This window comes from Papio anubis, chromosome 7, assembly GCF_008728515.1.
Source record: "Papio anubis isolate 15944 chromosome 7, Panubis1.0, whole genome shotgun sequence".
NCBI lineage: Eukaryota > Metazoa > Chordata > Mammalia > Primates > Cercopithecidae > Papio > Papio anubis.
This window is the reverse complement of record NC_044982.1, coordinates 152,465,967-152,485,338: the sequence shown is the minus strand read 5'-3', so window position 1 is coordinate 152,485,338 and position 19,372 is coordinate 152,465,967. Positions and strand designations below refer to the sequence as shown.

Sequence of the window (19,372 nt, the reverse complement as noted above, 5' to 3'; positions counted from 1 at the left end):
GAGTGATTTTGCATAGATGTTCATCAAGGGATATTGGTTTAGTAAATTCTTTTGTTGTGTCTCTGGCAGGCTTGTATTAGGATAATGTTGGCCTCTATAAAATGAGTTAGGGAGGATTCCTCCTTTCATTAATTGGAATAATTTCAGAAAAATGGTACTAGCTCCTCCTGTACCTCTGGTAGAATTCAGCTGTAATCCATCTGGTCCTGTACTTTTTTGCTGGTGGTGGCTATTAATTATTACCTCAATTTCAGGAGCTTCGTTATTGGTCTATTCAGGGATTCAACTTCTTCTGGTTTAGTCTTGAGAGTGTATGCTGCCCAGGAATTTATCCATTCTTTTAGGATTTTCTAGCTTTATTTTGCAGAGGTGTTTCTATAGTATTCTCTGATGGTAGTTTGTATTTCTGTGGGATTGGTGGTGATATCCCTTTATCATTTTTTGTTGCATTTATTTGATTCTTTCTCTTTCTTTTGTTGTCTTGGTTAGCAGTCTATCAATTTTGTTGATCTTTTTCAAAACCAGCCTTTGATCTACTTGCTTTTTAAGGGTTTTTTGTGTCTCTATCTCCTTCAGTCTCTGCTCTGATCTTAGTTATTTTTGCCTTTACAGTTTTCTTTGAATGCTGCTGCCTTGCTTCTAGTTCTTTAATTGTGATGTTAGTGTCAATTGTGATCTTTCCAGCTTTCTCTCAGGGCATTTATTATAAATTTCCCTCTACACACTGCTTCTTTAAATGTGTCCCAGAGATTCTGATATGTTGTATCTTTGTTCTCATTGGTTTCAGCATTAATTTTTATTTCTGGTTTTCATTTCATTATGTACCCAGTAGTCATTCAGGAGCACGTTGTTCAGTTTCCGTGTACTTGAGCAGTTTTGATTGAGTTTCTTAATCCTGAGTTCTAGTTTGATTGCACTGTGGTCTGAGAGACAGTTTGTTATAATTTCTGTTCTTTTACACTTGCTGAGGAGTGCTTTACTTCCAACTGTGTGACTCCTACTATTAAGGGAAAAAAAGAAATTCCAGAAGGCTGCATACAGCATACTTTATATAACATGGAACAGGAAATGTATATATAGGCCAGGCATGGTGGCTCATGCCTGTAATCCTGGCACTTTGGGAGGCCAAGGCAGGAGGATTGCTCGAGGCCAGGAGTTCAAGACCAACCTGGGCAACACAGCAAAACCATGTCTCTACAAAAACTAGAAAAATTAGCCAGGTGTGGTGGTGCAGGCTTGTAGGCCCAGCTACTCATGAGGTTGAGGTGGGAGGATCTCTTGAATTTAGGTGTTCAAGGTTACAGTGAACCATGATTGCACCACTGCACTGCAGCCTGGGCAATAGAATGAGACCCTGTCTCTAAAGAAAAAAAAAAAAAAAGTAAAAAAATTTAAAAACAAACTGTGGGCTGGGCATGGTGTCTCATGCCTATAATCACAGCACTTTGGGGGGGGCGAGGTGGGTGGCTCACGAGGTCAGGAGTTCAAGACCAGCCTGATCAACAAGGTGAAACCACGTCTCTACTAAAAATGCAAAAATTAGCCAGGTGTGGTGGTGCACACCTGTAATCCCAGCTACTCGGGAGGCTAAGGCAGGAGAATCGCTTTAACCTGGGAGGCAGAGGTTGCAGTGAGCCGAGATTACACCATTGCACTCCAGCCTGGATGACAGAGCAAGACTCTGTGTCAAAAAAATAAAAAAGTTGGTTTTTTGAGAAGATAAACAACATTGACAAAAGGAAACATGACTACTGATACTGCAAAAACCCAAAGGATCACTAGTGGCTATCATCACAAACTATATGCACAGAAATAGGAAAACGTACTAAAAATGGATAAATTTCCAGACACATCCAGCCTACCAAGATTGAACCATGATGAAATCCAAAACCTGAACTGACCAATAACAAATAATAGGATCGAAGCGGTAATAAAAAGTCTCCCAGCAAAGAAAAGCCTGGGACCTGAGGATTCACTGCTGAATTCTAGCAAATATTTAAAGAAGAACTAATACCAACCTTACCCAAACAATTCCAAAACTAGAGAGGGAGGGAAAACTTCCAAACTCTTTCTACAAGGCTAGTATCGCCCTGATACCAAAACCAAAGATACATCCAAAAAAGAAAACTACAGGCCAATATCACTGATGAATATTGATGCAAAAATCCTCAACAAAATATTAGCTAATTGAATTCAACAACACGTTAAAGTCGGGGTGCAGTGTCCCAGGTTCACTCAACCCTTCCCGTTTTCCTCTCTGTGTGTGTCTACTTTGCCGTGTTCCCTGGTGGCAGAGGCGGTAGCAGTGTTGGCACGTGGGCCTCCCAGGACAAGGGGAAATTGAGTGTGTCCTTTTCTTGCCTCCTGCCAGGCGTCTGCAGCCTGGCACAACCTCTGGTCAGGTCATCAAGCCAGGGACCTGGAGATGTTCTTTTCCAATTTCTGGATTGATAACTTGAGGCAAATTCTGGGCACTAGAGTCAGAATTAAGACGAGACTGAATCAGAGGGAGTCTCGGGTCCTGAGAAAGAGACCTGAAGCTGTCAGGAGCGTGTGGGAAGCTCGGTGCATGTTCAGCCCAGTTGCTTCTCTCTGTGCCTCAGGGTTCCAGGTACCCTTGGAGGGGCTGAGATCCTGGGGATTCCTGGAGCCTGGCTGCATGGCCTGGCCACCCTGATGCCCTTGTGTTCTCCATGACCGGACAGCAAGGCTGACGAGAATGGTTCTCACAGCTTCATGAACTCCATGGACTTGCTGGAACAGCAAATGGAAACCACCCAGAACCTGGTGGACTCCTACATGGCCATTGTCCACAAGACCATGTGGGACCTCGTGGTTGGTGTCATGCCCAAGACCATCATGCACGTCATGATCAACAACATGCATGCACCGCCTCAGGGGGGCAGGGGGCTCCTGTGGCACTGGGGATGCAGGTGGCCATGTTGGTCTGAGGGAGATGCAGACCAATCCTATGGGACCAGGTCCAAGGAGGGAGGCACGGTCTAGACCAGAGCTGTCTCATAGAAATATAATGTGGTACTGAGGACAGTGGCCCATGCCTGTAATCCCAGCACTTTGGAAGGCCAAGTCGGGAGGATAGCTTGAGCCCAGGAGTTCAAGACCAGCCTGGGCAACATAGTGAGACTGGTCTCTACACAAAAATTTTAAAAATAGCTGGGCTTGGTGGTGGCACATGCCTATAGTCCTAGCTACTCGACAGGCTGACATTGGAGGATCACTTTGAGCCCAAGAGGCTGAGGCTGCAGTGAGCGGTGATCTTGCCCACTGTACTCCAGCCTAGTGACAGAGCGAGATCCTACCTCCAAAAAAATTTTTTTGAAAAACTAAGTAGATGGGCATCCTGGTGGCATGATAGGTCCTGGATCCCCTCCCAGACCTGTGACCTTGGGCGGGTGGGTGACTTTTCCTCTGGACCTCAGTGTCCCTATCTGAGTGAGAAAAGGGCGGTAGGGAGGCAGATCTTTGAGTCTAAGCGGTGTAGAAGCCGCGTCTGAAAAGCCATACTCAGGGCTCCAAGTCCAGCACACAGTCCCAGCAGGGCCCGGCAGGAGGCCAGGGCAGCACAGGCATCAGGTCCCAACCTCCTTCCCTCTTTGCCCACTCTCAGACCAAGGAGTTCATCTTCTCAGAGCTGCTGTCCACCCTGGCATCCTGAAATTGAACCTGCAGGACAACCAGGAGTCCTGTCCTTGTACTCGTGTGGGGACCAGAACACGCTGATGGAGGAGTCAGCAGAGCAGGCACAGCAGCAGGACGAGGTGCTGCATATGCAACATGTACTGAAGGAGGCACTTAGCGTCATTGGTGACATGAACACGCCCACCGTCAGCATACACACACACAGGGGCCCGTGGACAACTCCGGGCTGCAGGTGCAGAGCGTCCTTGCCAGACGCAGGTACCAGGGCTGGCACCAATGGCCCCAAAGCCCCCCATCCCCAATGGCTGAGCCTGGGGGCTCTTGGAACAGGCTCCAGACCCAAGCTGGCAGACGTGGGTGCTCTCTGGAACTGTCAGAGAGCTCGTGGTTTATGGTGTAAGTGCTGAGAGCTGGGAGGGGGTTGTGTGTGGGGCTGCACTCTGAGGCCACCAGAGGCCTAGAAATGTCATCCGGGGCACGCTGTACCTGTTGTGCAGTCTGAGTCATGCTGCCAGGGCAGAGTATCCGGCTCCCAGCCTGGGAGTGCTGAGAGCCAAATCCACTGCAGAGCAGGGGTGAGAGTCAGGGTCCCACCTCCTCTATCTGTCGGCAACCCAGTGGTGATCCAGGATAAAACTTCGAGAGTCCCGTACACACGGTCAACCCACAACACACCTCACAGGCCAGGCGGTGACACACAGCCCCCTTCCCTCCCTCCCAGGTCCCATCATAGCTGCCAGCGTGTGACGGAAGGCAGGGTCCCTGGTCCCCGCTGAAGCACTATCGCCGGCCAGCAGGCTCACACACCTTGGCCTGTTGCTCCTAGAGGTCGCCTCTGCTATTCAGCCAATGGGACCACAGTGCCTGGTGTCCCGGCTGAGCTCCTCCCAGCAAGCCCACCCACCTCCCCTGCCGTGGACTCTCCCTCTTCTGCTTTTCCCAACAGGAAGGGCCCAGCCTCACTTACGCGACCTGCAACCCCCAACAAGCTGAGGCTCCCCTCTTAGACTTACAATTCTACAGCCAGTGGCATCCAGCTGCCTGCCCTCCCTGCCTCTCACAGGGTGCCTTCAGAGGGTGCTGGGCTTTCTGACTGCCCAGAGGGGGCTCCAGCGATCACTCCAGCCATCCATCACTTTTAGCTTCATCATCCTGGTTCAAGCAGTGTTCCTTCTCTATCAGGCCTGGTGGCTGCTGCGTTGGGCTCCCCAAGGTGAGAGGTGGTCCCGGACCAGGGGTTAGAAGACAGGGTGACCAGAGAAGAGGGAAGCCCGAGGGGGCCGAGCACTGGTCTGACCGGTGGGTGCACTGCCTGGGTGCCGTGGACGAGGCCAGCGTGTGTGGGGTAGGGAGGGCCGCCGCAGCCCCCAGGCACCACCTGTGAAGCTCCAGGTCCTCCCTTGATCATCCTCCCCTTTACCTTCCAGCCTCTCTTTTCCAGGAAGCTTGCCACACCCACACCTGCGCCCTCCCCTCCCTGACCCTCCCACAGCTGCTGTGGCACACCTGTGCTCTGCACTTGCCTCACCAGCTCTCTGCTCACTTTTCTCTCTCCTGTTTTCTCTCTGCTTTCTCTCCAACTGCCAGCCGATCGGGTCTGGCAAGTCCATCCGGTCCTGAGAGCCCCAGGCCCCCCTTTGACCTCTAAACAGATCCGTCCTCTTCTCAGAGACCTCCCTTTCCAGGCCTGCCTTGGTGGCTGTTCTGTGATTTGACAGTGGCTCCCTCAGCCCCAAAGCCAGCCCCCTTCATCTGTGACTTGGTCTGCTGTAGTGGTGAGCTGACACCTCCAGGTGTGACTGTGGCTGAAAACGTGTGCCCCCCTCTGTGGTATGCCCCTGCCCAGTTCTATAAATATCTATAAATACATGTATGTACATATATACACATACACATATACACATACATATACACACATACATATATATATTACATATATTATATATACATATACACACATACATATACACACATACATATATATACACATACATATATACACATACATATATACACATACATATACACACATACATATATACACACATACATATATACACATACATATATATATGTATATATATATACATTATTATATATATTATTATACATATATACATATATATACACATATATAGATATATATATATATATATGATATATATATACATATGAGCATATATATATACATATATACACATATATATATACATATATATATATACACATATATAGATATATATATGAGTAGATATATATATACACACATTAATAATTCTAACACGCAATCAATAGTTTTGTATAGACAGTCAATAGGTTCATGAGGTCTTAGGGGTTTAACAAGAGAAAAGCTGTCCCCGACATTGCCCCCTCCAAAGTGCAGCACCTCTAGTGAGCCCTCCCTTGTCCTGCCTGGCTTCATTTGACAGCTCCTGCCATCCCTCCTCCCCCGCCTCTACCTCCGGGCACATGGGAGTGCTGTGCAGGCAGCTGTGTGGCCTGGACAGTCTCTACCAGTCCTGCTGTCCTCGGCTGAGAACCAAACCCATTTTGGGAAATGTGTCTCCCTGCTGGTTGTGTTCTCTGTGAGCTCAGGGGAGGGAAAGGCCAAGCCATTTCTAGGTGCTGTTGGGAGCAGTGAAAGGACATACCCCTTTCCAAGGTTCACTCTTCCTGGAAAGCCTCCTGAGCCTCTGGCTCTTATCCTGTAGCTTGGCTCCACACCTCAGGCAGGGCCATGAACTCAGCCTGAGGCAGCCGGCACCTGGGAGGACAGACAGAGGCCACCAGGCAGACAGGAGAGGAGGCACGGGGACGGAATGGAAGGCGCCTGGGCTGGGTGGAAGTCAGTGCCCTTAGGTGCTGGTACCTGTCTTCCCGGCCACCGCTAGATCAGGCTTCTGAGCCTGTTGGCTGTCAGGGCCGGACTGCACCCCATAGGCACCATGGCAGTCCCCGTGGAATCCCCCAGGCGCCACCAGGCAGCATACAGGTAACAGGCCTGGAAGGTCCCCAACAGCCTAGCTGGACATGCTCAAGACACTCTGGGGCTCCTCCTTCGGTGGCACAAACTCCAGGACCCAGTGAGGGAAACGGGAACACACCAGGCCGAGGAGTATGGCTAAATCGGTTTATTCCAAAATAAAAAGCAAAATAAACAGGAGTCGCATCACTACGGAGCCACGACCCCATCCCCGCCTCCTTCCTCTGTACTATGCTAGCAATAAATAAGTTTCCCAGCCACAAATAATTATTAGAACCTCCTCCCCGTATGTCAGTTCCAACCTCCACTAGGTCCGATACAGGGGCGGCCCTACCCGCTGGAATATACAAAACGTTACACAGACAGAATAAGTACACCAGGGAAGGGGGGTCACCCCAGCAGCCCGTGCCCTTGCCTGGTCCACAGTTAGCCCCACTGTCCTGCCTCAGCTACCTCTCTGAATAAGAAGCTGGGAGCCCCACTGAGGGAGAAGTTGCTATGGTGAGAGAAAGGAGGCCATCAGGCCTCCTCCAAACAAACCAACTCCACCAGCCTCTGGCTCTTAAATAACAATCATCGTCATCCAGAAATGTAAGGACTCAGCCCTGGTCAAGGTGGCAAAGGGTCTGTTTGTCTTTCCGCATTAGACAGAGGTCTTGTCTTGCTACCCTAATTGTAAAGGGGTGACTGTAAGCGGTGGCAGGGACACGGTGGCGGTGGAGACTCCGGCCCTGCCTCTCCAGGGCTTGCTGTCAGGGGCCTGCTTTTAATTTTCATTTTTGTCCCATGACTTTAAAATCCCATAACTTCTTTTTCGTAAGTTTTTTTTAGTAACTTCCCATAAAACTTTTTTCTCCTTTTTTGCCACAACTTTTTTACTTTTTTATCCCATAACTTTTTCACCCCATAACTTTAATCCCATAACATTTTGTTTTGTGTTCTTTTAATAAACACCTGCATAGTTATATTACAATTTTATAAAAATGAAAGATTATCTCATGCCAAGCATGCCCAGCATTTGCACAGTATCAATACCTTTAATATCATAGTTTTCAAGACACGCAAAATAAAATTTTAAGGAAAAAACAGCACTTTGCAACAATTAAATCATTTATTACATTACAGTAGCATCACACCAGCAGTCAATAATGCCACTTTAGGCAAAGGTCTTTCAGTATTTCCTTATACATTCTGTTTACAGGAATTCATAAATTGGTAAAATTCATTCTAAGAAAACTTGACAAATAAAGCTTTGGGCTGGAATTGGCATTTCTTTCTTTGCTTTTCCTTCCCAACATTTGCTTCTTTTAAACTACAGTGTTCATATTTTAAAATGTTTTAACTTATTTCAGAACATTAAGATAGCAGTTACATTTTTTAATAGTTATATTGTTTTAAAAATGACTCTTTAAGATAAGATTTTAGACTAACTAAATTATGGATAGGGCTGATTTACATTTTCAAATTCCTAAAAGTCAGCTTTGGTTTTAGAGCTCATTTTGTTTTTTTTCATTTCTGGAAAACCTATCAGGTTTAATCAAATACTTTAAAAATGATTACTATATATTGCAATCTTTAAATAGGTGTTTTGATTCTTCCTACAGAAATTCAAATTTATTCAGTTGAAATCACATTGTAAAATTCTATGTTTCTGATGAACTCTAACCTTCCAATGTTGCCTTCTAAGCAAATCGAAAGCTGCCTTACACTGAATGAGGAAGAGCACAAATACTTGGCTGAATGAGGTATCGCAAAAGACTGCGTGCACTTTGAAGAAAGACTTAAGTTATTGTCCTACGATTTCCATTCTTTTTAGCTGTTTCTTAAATATATGCCAAATACCTACACAAAGAGTGGAATTTCAGTTAATACAGTAAATTTATTTTCCAGACGGACATTCAGCTGAAATACGCCAGCGTGTGATTTAACCCATCGGCACCTGATGAACACAGTATGGTCAGATTGGTCACAGATGCTAAACACTATCTGAAGGTCATGCCTAGTCACTGATGTTTATCAGGGTAAAAGTGAAGTTATTTCAATGATAAAAGTACCTTTGAAATAATTTATCCATGTATTAGATAAACCCAGTTTCAGAAGATAAAGAAAAAACATTAGACCAAATAATATGGCTAATTAACAGTGGTCCGATTTCTAGCCCGAGGTTTTAAAATGGACTTAAAGTAACTGTCTTTAAACTGAACTCAAAGAATGCAAAAGTGGCAAGTTCAGAAAATAAAAGGCAAGAACAGGACTTTAAGTCCATTTTGAACTCCCACCACGTAAGGGCAAACTCGATATGCATGCTAATGACCTACAATTATGAAATTAAAAAAGAAAAATGCTAAAGGATGCCAGAGTGAACCTCAGTGAAGGCCACAGAGACCCACTCTTTTTTAACTTTTTACAAATAAACTTAAACTATAAATTAGAAACACAAATAAGAGTGGCTCTAACATTCAAATGAAGTAAATGAATTGTGTAGATTAACCCCATAACTTTGTTTCTTTTTAAAAAATGTCTTGACCAGCTCTTTGATGATGGTGATGTTTATCTCCTTCTCCGCAGCCAAGCCCAGCAAAAGAATGGCACGCAGAGGTTGCTGCCCAAGGCTGGGTGCTCCTGCTGGTCCTGAACGATGGATTGTGCAGTAGGGTTGTCGTTGGGAGACCCCTCCTTGGCCTCTCCTTGCCCAGTCTCGGCGCTGTCGGTGAGGCTCACCTCACAAAGATCTTTGGAGAGAGGGAGGCGGGGATCTGAGTGCAGCGCCAGTGCCCCCTGCTCCGCCTGCCCGCCCCGCCTGAGGGCTCTACTCACCACCATGCTGGTTGGCAGCCCTAAGCTCCTGGGGGGCTGGGGCTCCTGGACCGGGCTCATGAGCTGGGTTCTGGGAAGAGGTCAGGAGTTTGCTGAGCTCGTTGTTGTGGTCGGCACAAGCCGTAACAGCATCTCCTGCAGCGCCAGCAGCTTCACCTGGAGGGAGGGGTGCTCAGCTGTCACACCGCTGCCGCCGCCCACCCTCACGCCCACCCCCACGCCCACCCCCACCCTCTCAGAGATGTTGCACACCCTACCTTCATCTCCTCCCTGTGCTGGACCAGCCTGATGATGTCCTCCTCCCATTGCTGCATCCTCGGCACAGCCGCCTGCCTCTGTTAGAAGCTGATGAACATTCCTGTGGGAGGACAGGGCTCAGATGCTGGGGCCCCTCCGAAGGCCCTGCAGCTCTCCCTGCCCTGCCCTGGCCTCCCACTCACTGATGGCATCTCTCTCCCCAGTATTCGATGAATGGAAGTTCGGGTTTCTCCACCAGCTCACTCAGGTCCGCCATCTCCTCCCGGTGGTCCATAAAGCCGCTCTGGAGCCAAAATAATGGGGTCACATCTCGGCAGCAACCTGCCCTCAGGTGGCATTTTCAAATAAGTCATGGAGAAGCTGGAGGGGAGTCCTGGCATGGGCCAGCTTCTCCATGACTTCCTGCAGGCCCCGGTGGGTCTCCCCACTCACAGACTCGCCCCCAGTCCCTGGGGCTGGGACCGCTGCCTCTGGCTCCTTCTGGGCCGAGGCCACCGGGTAAGCCAGGTGCTGGCAGCACACCCTCTGCTCTGTCACCCGCTCTCATAACCGTGCCTGTTCCTCCTGGGCACTGGCTCCAGCGGATTTGAAAAATGCCACCTGAGGGCAAGACGTGAGCATTCTTATAGGGGCATACACAGAAGAAACAGGGCAGAGGGGTGGAGTGCCACCCCTTCCCTTGGGGCCCCAGAGAGTGCACCTTTTTGGTCACAGGGGAAATGGGGTCTGACCACTGGCTCCCGGAAGGGATGAGGGCACAGAGAAATCAGAAGGCAGGGAAAATAAGAGCATAAAGGGGTCTTGCAGGGACCACAGAGGAAGGTGGCAAAATGGGTGCAGGGGGAGTCAGGCTCACCATGGCCTCCCAGCTCTCCAGGTCCTCTGGGACACTTGGCATGGGCCGAGGACCCTCCTCCTCCTCACTGTCCAGATGTCCTCCTCCATCTCCTGTAGGGGGTGGCCAGAGGTGTCCTCAGACAACCCAACAAGGCAGGTACTGTGGGCCCACCTCTGCCTCCACCCTCACTGTGTAACCCTGAGCCAATCCCTCCCCAGAGAGGAATGAGCTGCTGTTCTTTATTTTTACTTTTAAGAACCAAGATCTTGCTATACCGCCCAGGCACAGTCCCACTACCGGTCGGTTTGGGAGTTCTGACCTGCTCCGTTTCTGACCTGGGCCAGTTCAGCCATCCTTAGGCAACTTGGTGGCCCCCCCTGCTCCCAGGAGGTCGCCATATTGGTGCTGAACTTAGTGCAGGCACCTGGTCAGCATAATGACCAGCTGTTCTAAAGGTCTCTTCCAACTCCTCAATCCTACACTGCTAACAGTCCCCCCTTCCTCCTGGGGCTCTCTCCTCTTTCTCTGAGCGTCTCCCGTACCTTCCCCAGGGAGAGCCGTGAGGTTCAATGGGGCATTCAGCTGCTGGCTCTGCTGGCTGGAAGCTTCCAGGCGCTCCTAAGGGGCCAGGAAAGAGTGAGAAGGCACGGAGTTTGCCAGGTCGTCCCCCTCACAGCCCCATCCTCAGCAGCTCCCTCCCCTGGGTCTCCTGCAACTTTTGGCGGGCCATCTCGGCCACCGCTTTGCCCCAAGCTTCCTGCTGCTGCAGCTGGTTCATTAGCTGGGTCTGCTGCAGTAACTGCCTGTGCAGCGCCTCCTTCTCAGAGGTCAGCTGCTGATAGGTGGCCACCTGCTGCTGATAGATGGCCACGGACTGCTGCAGGTGACCCAGGTAATGGTCTGGCTGCTGCTGCAGACTCTGAGCCTCTTGGCTCTTCAGCTCCACCTGCAAGAAGACCGTGGGTGTGACGGCACGTGGTGGCTGGCTTCCAGATTCTGGGCCCATTAATAGGGTCTCCAGGGCACTGTGGGGCTCTGTCACCTGCCCAGGACCCTCGCCCCTTACTCCAGGCCTAAGTGACTGCCTCCCTTTCCTAGAACCCTATGCCTCCTTCCCCAGGCTCAAATCTCATACCCTCTTCTCACCATTTAAACTGTAGGCCACAGACTGCTGGAAAAGCAGTGGGAGCCAGCTGCCATCTGCTAAGTGTGCTACAGGCCTAGTGCTTTCCGTGTATTATCTCATTTAATCCACAGCACCACTGTAAGGAAAATGCTAACTTTCTTTTAAAGTTAAAGAAACAGAAACTTAGAGATGCAAAGTACTTGAATGGTGACCAGTGGAACCAAGGCTGGAATCCAGTTGTAACATAAGGAGCCTTTTTGTTTTGAGACAGAGTGTCACTCTGTGGCCTAGGCTAGAGTGCAGTGGTGCAATCTCAGCTCACTGCAACCTCCACCTCCTGGGCTCAAGAGATTCTCATGCCTCAGCCTCCTGAGTAGGTGGGATTACAGGCATGCACCACCATGCCCGTTTTGTTTGTTTGTTTTTGTAATTTTAGTAGAGATGTTACCATGTTGGCCAGGCTGATCTCAAACTCCCGACCTCAAGTGATTCTCCTGCCTCAGCCTCCCAAAGTGCTGGGATTATAGGCCTGAGCCACCGTGCCTGGCATAAGGAGCCTCTTATCCCACTGTCTCTTCCCCTATGACTGGGGGCTCCATGCCTCTAGCTGAGATGACGATTTCCAGACCTGGGAGGAGCCCAGGGCTACCCACCTCTAAAAGTCAGAAGGCAGGAAGGAAGAAATAGTCACAAGACTGCCCTGGAGGGTGCTGGGGTAACCTGCCCCCAGGCTGCAGCTGCCTCTGGCCTGGCACACCCCTCCCCAGAGGCTGGTGCCCGCCTCCCAGCCCTTCTTGGATGGGGCAGAGGTTACTGTCTCCTTCACCTCATCCAGCTTCTCCTGTAGCTCCTCCACTTGCTGCTCCAAGTGCAGTGCGCTCTTGTTCTCATTGTTCTGGACAGAGAGAAGGAATCAGCAGCCACCCACTGCAGCTGGAGACCCTAGATCTCGGTGTCTGCCTCCCATGGCACCGGGAAGGGTGGAGGCATGTTAGAAAAATCATCCCCTCTCTCCCACAGCCACCAGAGCAGGGCTCTGGCTCACAGGTGCCTTTAGAAGTAACATTTCACGTGAGGGCTACACTGCCCCATTTTACAGGTGGGGAAACAAAGGCCTGGAGGGCTAGGGAGGAGGACAGGCTCCACAGGGGGCGCAACGCACCAGCTCCTCGACACCGCTCTGTGGCTCGGCCAGCTGCTGAAGCCTCTCCTCCTGCCTCCCAAGCCTCTCCTTTTGTGTCTGGTTCAGGAGACTTACGTGTTGATGGTTTTCCACGTGGGCCTGGAGCTCTGCTGACACCCTCTCTAGTTCCTTCCTCAGGTGCTGCAGCTCCTCCTCAGGGGGCACTGCTGGGGGCTCCGGGGGCAGGGGTTTAGCTGAGAAAGGAAGCAGATAATAAGGGCCTCTGGATTCTCAAAAACAAAAACAAAACAAATCAAACAACAACAACAAAAAAACCCTCCTCTTGGTGCACAGCTCCTCTCAGGCTCCCCAAACTTGGCCTCACTGCTAATGATTCCTCGCACCCGGATGGCAGCCAATCTTCCAAACCACTTTCAGATGGAGAGCACTGTGAGTGGCTGACAATGGGCCCCCTTTGCTGATGGGGACACTGAGGCTCATGGAGATGACAAGATTTGCTGTCTCCCGGCACAGACCTCTTTCCCTCTGCCTCAAAGCCCTTCCATCCACCCACCTCCCTGGGGCATTCTAAGCCCCTCCACAGCCCTCTGATGCCAGGCCTGCTCCCAGGTAACACCAGCCCCATCTTACCCATCTGGTTTTTGAGTTTGGACAAGCTCCTCTTCAGCTCCTCCACCCGATGTGTATCATCCTTCTTCTCTTTCTTCAAGGTGCAAACCTGCCCAAAGCACAGGGGAAAAGCGCCCTAGAGAGAGGGGCTGGTGGCTGGACAGGCTGCCATCTCCCTCTCTGCCCCCACCTCCACAAAGCCCAGACCCATGACCACATCTGGCTGTATATTCCCATGTTACAGATGCCCAGAAAGATCCAGTGACCTATCTAAGGTGGCGGGGCTGAACGGTCAGACCTCACCTCCTGCCACATTTTTCTCATCCTCTGCTGCCACTGGGCCCTCTCTCCTTTTAGATGTTGAGCATATTCATCTCTTTCTAGATGGGCTTGTTTAAGTGAATCCTTCATCTGCAAGAATGGGCACAGAAGTTAGGAAGGGCTGTCACTGGTCCTCACCTGCTCCTGGCCACTTGGGATCATTTTCCTTCCACATCTCTCCCTCTGCAAAACCTCACCTGGGTCAGCTGTGCTTTCAGCCGTGCCTTCTCCTGTGTGGACTGCTCTAACTGCCACTCAATAAGTGCTTGACTGCGGCTTGAGAACTGGATGGTGAAGAGTGAGAAGTTTCCACCTGGGGAGCCCGGGCCATTCCACACAGTGCCCCTTAAAAGGGCTAGGGCTAGGCTCAATATACAACTCGGTCAGTAAAGATCAAGGCATTTCCAAGCCCATGGTCTGGTTTTTAAAAGAACTCAGTAAAGTTGGAAGGGACAGGGAAAGAGATCGAATTTACAGCTGGCTAACAGAGGCCCAGAGAGATCAGATAATATTGCTATTGTTATTACTAGCACTGTCTGAACCTTTACGGAGTGCTTCACCAGGCACCACGCTAGCAATCCCATTTACTCCTCACAACCACCATAGGAGACAGTTACTATGATTCCCTCTATTGTGTAGATGAAAAATCATGAAGTATTTGAGGTTAAGCGCTTGCCTAAGATCACTTAGGCAGAGTTGGGATTTGAACACCCAGGTCTATCCGATTCTCTAAGCCCATTTTTCTTGCTGGGGATGGGGGCACAGATAGGAAGGCGACAATTATTCTTTTGTTTACTTTTTGAAAGGATGACACATTCGTATAGTCCAAAACTCAGAAGGTACAGAAGGGAAGTATCTCCCAGCCGCCCTGTGGCTCTCTCCTGAGTTTTTTTTATGAACCCTTGCAGACATGTTTTCTGTATATTATCATAATATGTACACACACACACACACACACACACACACACAGGTTTCCTCTCTCTACAGAAATGGTAACATACTAAAGGTACTCTTCTGTACCTTCACAGTACAAGTACCCAATACCCCACCTAGGACTTGGCCAAGACCACAGCCAGGTAAGGGCAGGGCAGGCACTTGGCCTCCAAGCTCTACGTCCAGTGCTCCCCACCGCACCCCCCAACTCACCCACAGCAGCTGACTCAGCCCCAGGCTGCCTCTAACAACCAGACACAAAAGCAGTGAGACATGGCCATGCCGCCTTCTGGGCAGGACACTCCATCCTGCAGAAGGGACTTTTAGGCTCACTCCTCCATCTGCGAAGCCGGGCTCCCAGGGGACAGGGCAGGTGGTTGAACTCACACTGATCTCCTTCTCCTCCTGTGTGGCGGGGACAGCAGACAGAGCCTGCTCTAACTCTTCTATACACTGCAGTGTTTGTTGCAGGCGGCCAGCCAGATCCTTGGACTCTTCTGTAATAAGAGTTGAGATGGGGCCCAAAGGACTCTCCCTAAAGACCTTTCAAAGTGCCAGGTTGAAGGGTGACAGGGTGCCCAGATTCCCACCTTCAAAGTATCTGAGAGAACGCTTGGTGATCTAAGTGTCCCAGATGGTTTCTTTATCTGTCTATTCAATCTCTGATTTGAACCTTTTAGGAGAAAAAAGCCAAGCAAGTGCTGGAAGAGAAGGAAAGAAACATTCCCCGAGGATCTTGGAGAAACCTTCACACCTCCACTCACCTCCAGCTCCCCTTTCGCTTTCTGTGTCTCATTGTTTGCCTTCTTTCTCCGGTGAAGAGGGAAGACAGGTGAGCTCTTACCACAGGGGAGGCGGAGATGGCACAGCAAGAGACATGCCCCAGAATGCCACCAATGCTCCCCAGGACAGGCCTGCCCGGGGACCAGGTTAATAGGACCCTGTGGGATGGGGTGGAATCTGAGGGTGAGCCTTCCCCCAGGCTGGGAGGGTGAGATGAGACTGGGGCCTCACGCCTGAGTGCCCCCCAAACCCAAATGGTCATGTTGTGAGCAAAACAAAGAAATCGCGTTACTTCTTCCAGCTGATGTTCCACTTGTTTCTTCTTGTTGTTTCTGTGGGGAGAGTCAAATTAAGGTGATGGAGGGTGGCCCTAACTCTATCATTCCCAGGCCAGGAAGCTGTAGGTGGGGCCAGAATGGATTTTAAAGGCAAAGTTCTCAGACCCAACGGGAACACAAACTGGTCAACTCTCCTCAAGCTCCCAAGGACAGAGGATTTGGGTCTTTGTTGGTTTTCACCCACAGCCACAGAACTCAAAGTCTGAATGTGGAATCTCTTGAGAGGACAGGAACACAATCCTCTAGAGATGGAGTTGGAGAAAGGCCCCCCTCCTGCCCGCTTGTGATTTAGAAAAGTGCGTTCATTCAATAAACATTGACTGAGCACGTACGGGCCAGGTATGGCTCTTCACAGTATATATAGGACGGAAAAGGACAGACAGCAGCCCTTGGCCCTGAGGTTTCCATTCTAGGTGGCCTTTAAATCTCGGACCCTCAGAGCTAACAGACACCTTTGATACTCACTACCTCCTCTGGAAACGTGAGTCCAGAAAGGAGAGGCGGCTTGTCCAGAATCAAAGAGCAAATTAGGGACTGAGTCACGGCAGAAATACGGGGCCCCTGACAACCAGTCAGGCTCGCACTTCCCCGAGAGGCAACAACCCCAGGGCATGTGTAGCAAGGACTTGAGCAGGGGTGTGTGGCGAGGGAGGGGGATTGGCAAAGGGCAGCAAGAAAGCCATGGAGATGCGTGCTCTGGAGTTCCTCTGGTGAGGTCTGGTGCCCGGCTCCCTATTTGCCCATGGCACAGGGCTAGGCGTCCCTTTAACCAGGGTTAAGGGGAAACTGGAGCCCAGGATAGTCAGCCTGGATGGGGACTGCTGGACTCACTTACCAAAGTTTGATGGTGTTCTGGTTATTTGATTTTGTGGACTACTCAGGTGGGGCAGCTGCTAGTTCTTGGGACGGGCTCTGAGGCATGCAGAGGGAGGCTGGAGGAGGAGTCAGGAGAGGTACAGAGAGGCAATCATGGGGCTGGGGGCCTGTGTGCTGGGCTGTCTCAGCTGGCAGAGAGGGGCACCCCAGTCTGTGGGAGGAGGAGGGATTACGGAGGATTGGCCTGCAGGGTCACTGCCCTGCCCCAGAGCCTCTTGCCTCCAGATCGCGGGGTTGCAGTGGCATGCAGGAATTTTCAGTGATACCGATTGCTGACTACAAAAGAGATGAGAGTGCACATGGAGATGTTCCTGTCCCTCTCAGTGTAAAGCCCTGCAGGCTCCCTTCTGCCCATCCAACTGGCACAACTTTCTTTTCTGCCTATCTTAGACCATTCCTCCTGTAACTCCTTTGTGCCAACTTCTCTCATGGTTCTTATCTCCCCACCATCCCACCCTGGGGCCCTTTCAGTGACTCCTGATGGCAAGTGGCTGTTCTCATTGTCCTGGCTTCCCCTTGAGACTGGGGATGAGGCAAATCAAACAGCAATGACCATATCCTGGTGTCCCGGGTGTTTACAGTAGGCCATGTAGTAGGGATTAACATAAAACAGTAACAAATCTCATTTAAACCTTACAAATGAAAGTCAAACAATAATACCGCCTGTATTATACAGATGTGCAAAGAGAGGCCCAAAGAGCTCAAGCAACTTGCCCTAAATTATATCCCTAGCAGACAGAGAGGCAGGATTCAAACCCAGAATTCTTAACCAGTACCCAACAGTCTATCCACAATCTTAACAATTACCCTCTACTGCCCCTTAGGCCCCCTGTCCCCAGGAGCCTGGTCAGCCAAGACTCACATCCTCAGGTGAGTGGCAACTAGCAGAAGTGGCTGTCTCAGGGACACTGCCATTTGTTTTCCTGTTCTTCTTCACTCCTGCTGGACCACCAGGGCTGTTTCTCTGCCAATATTCTTTTAACTGTGGGAAAGAAGAGCAGTAATCCTCATGAGAACTATCAGCCCCTACAGCCACATCCCATCTTACAGTTTTAACAAAATGCTCTTATACACCATCTGATTTAATGATGCCAACAACTGTACAAGGTGTTGTCACCATCATTTAGTGACTGAGAGGGATTGATATAATGGCTAGGAAAAAAAGAAAAATAAAAAGGTGATACTGGAACTTTGAAACTCAGTCTTCTGACTCCAAGCTCTGGGGTTTTGCCAAGAGTCAGCAGCTGCCAAGGACCAAAACCAGAGGAAGAGGTAGAAAAGTAAACATTAGGTAGGCAGGAACTGCATGGTTTAGAGTCATGCGTCTCCGTCATTATCCTGAAGTGCACCAGGCCTCTCAAACTTTTATATCACTGTGTCCTCTGGCCAGAGGCAGCCTTTCTGTTAGTCTGCAGATTATCCAGAAGAAGGGACAACTCAAAGCTCATTTTCAGGAAAGTCTGGTACCTCTCGGGAAATACTATGTGATAATCCCTAAGTACATTAATGTTTTTCTTTCGCAGATTCGAAATTCAAGAGGCTGAGAACATTCCAGAGAGACCCATGGCATCCGTGGCACTCAGAGGTTCCCGGGTGGGAATCTGGGAAAATTCAGGCTGTCAAGTTCAGTTTCCCTATTCCACAGAAGATGAGCAGAATCTCTGGCACAGAGACCATGACTGAAGGCAGTCTGAGGATACAAGACCATGGAGAATTAGAATATGAGGTGGAGGGAGCTGGAAAAAATGTTAAAATCTCTCTGGAAAGTAGAAGCCTTGGGAGAAAACCAAGAGCCAAACCCATTTACCTCCTTCTCTTTTAGAACCTGTCAGCGTTTTGGAGCTCCTTGGGGGAAGTGTGGGCTTTCCCACCCCTGTCAATGTCTATGTTAAGGGGGTGAGGCGGCACAGAAATCCTGCTTCTGAATCATGATACATAGAATTTCCCCCTTCCAGCTGCAAATTTGTGCTGTGACCAGAGGAACAAGAAATGGGGTGACAACACTTAGGGGACTGGGTCATAAGATCAAAGGCTGGTCTTCCAGTAATGACAGTTAGTAGGCGGATTGTGACATCACTACATTCCACTCCTCCTGGTTGGGGGTGGGGGCACATCAGCGCAATGTCCGAGTCCCACTCCACTATGGGGGAGGGAAACACAGGGTTGGGACCCAGGTCCTTGCAGACACCAGCACAAAGAGCCCAGGGAGTTTGACCTTGAGGCAGCAGGAGGGGAGGACAGAGTCTACAGTAGGGAGCCCCAGGAATCACCAGCCCAAAGTCACCCATGGACAACTGGCGAGGGTGGGGCCTAGGGCTGGGGGATCCAGGTGCTTGTTAACGTGAGCCCAAAGAACCCAGGGAGGTCAAGTTTGGGTAGGCAGGAGGTGAGAGCCCAGTGATGGAGTGGGAAGCCCCAGTAGTCACACACCCAAAGTCACCGTGGGGTGATTGGTGAGGGCAGGGACTGGGCTTCTTGCTGAAGGGGCAGGGCTGATTGACAAGACTTTGGTGGGGGGAGCCCAGAGGTGCCGGGGTTGGGGGGCCCAGTTTGGTGTGCCTCAGGAGTGATATGGACTCTGGTAGTGGTCTTGTCGTCAGAGGGGATCTGTGGCTGGGTTGGGGGGCTATGACCTGGTGCATTTTTACCTTTCTCTTGGCTAAGGCCAGTTTACTCTGTCGAGTTT

The 19,372-nt window shown here is 50.1% G+C and overlaps 2 protein-coding genes and 2 pseudogenes across 3 annotated transcripts in view; 1 reads left to right on the top strand and 3 right to left on the bottom strand.

Moving 5' to 3' along the window:
- Window positions 1–4,327, top strand: part of LOC101015727 (putative GED domain-containing protein DNM1P46) — a 29,009-nt gene extending 24,682 nt beyond the window's left edge. The window contains exon 4 of one of the 2 annotated variants that reach the window (XR_004185216.1): window positions 3,629–4,317. Coding sequence is in view for 1 of the 2 variants with exons in the window: in XM_031668860.1 (XP_031524720.1) it covers window positions 3,629–3,676 (48 nt within the window). In the remaining variant the exon portion in view is untranslated. Of the gene's footprint in view, window positions 1–3,628 lie in introns of both variants that reach the window. The other variant, XM_031668860.1, reaches the window with a different exon arrangement.
- Window positions 4,328–8,145: 3,818 nt separating this feature from the next.
- On the bottom strand, window positions 8,146–14,453 carry LOC101008267 (putative golgin subfamily A member 8F/8G). The gene is made up of 11 exons (XM_031668859.1): window positions 13,954–14,453; window positions 13,739–13,846; window positions 13,457–13,544; window positions 12,941–13,059; window positions 12,509–12,577; window positions 11,099–11,174; window positions 10,575–10,666; window positions 9,901–10,001; window positions 9,718–9,818; window positions 9,461–9,616; window positions 8,146–9,375 (listed from the first exon to the last, which is right to left on the bottom strand). Exons 2-11 carry the CDS (start codon window positions 13,844–13,846, stop codon window positions 9,194–9,196), a joined length of 1,092 nt encoding a protein of 363 aa, XP_031524719.1. The 5' UTR covers window positions 13,954–14,453; the 3' UTR covers window positions 8,146–9,193.
- On the bottom strand, window positions 11,187–12,011 carry LOC116275881 (annotated as a pseudogene).
- Window positions 14,454–18,643: 4,190 nt separating the features above from the next.
- Window positions 18,644–19,328, bottom strand: LOC116275880 (annotated as a pseudogene).
- Between the last annotated feature and the right edge of the window lie 44 nt (window positions 19,329–19,372).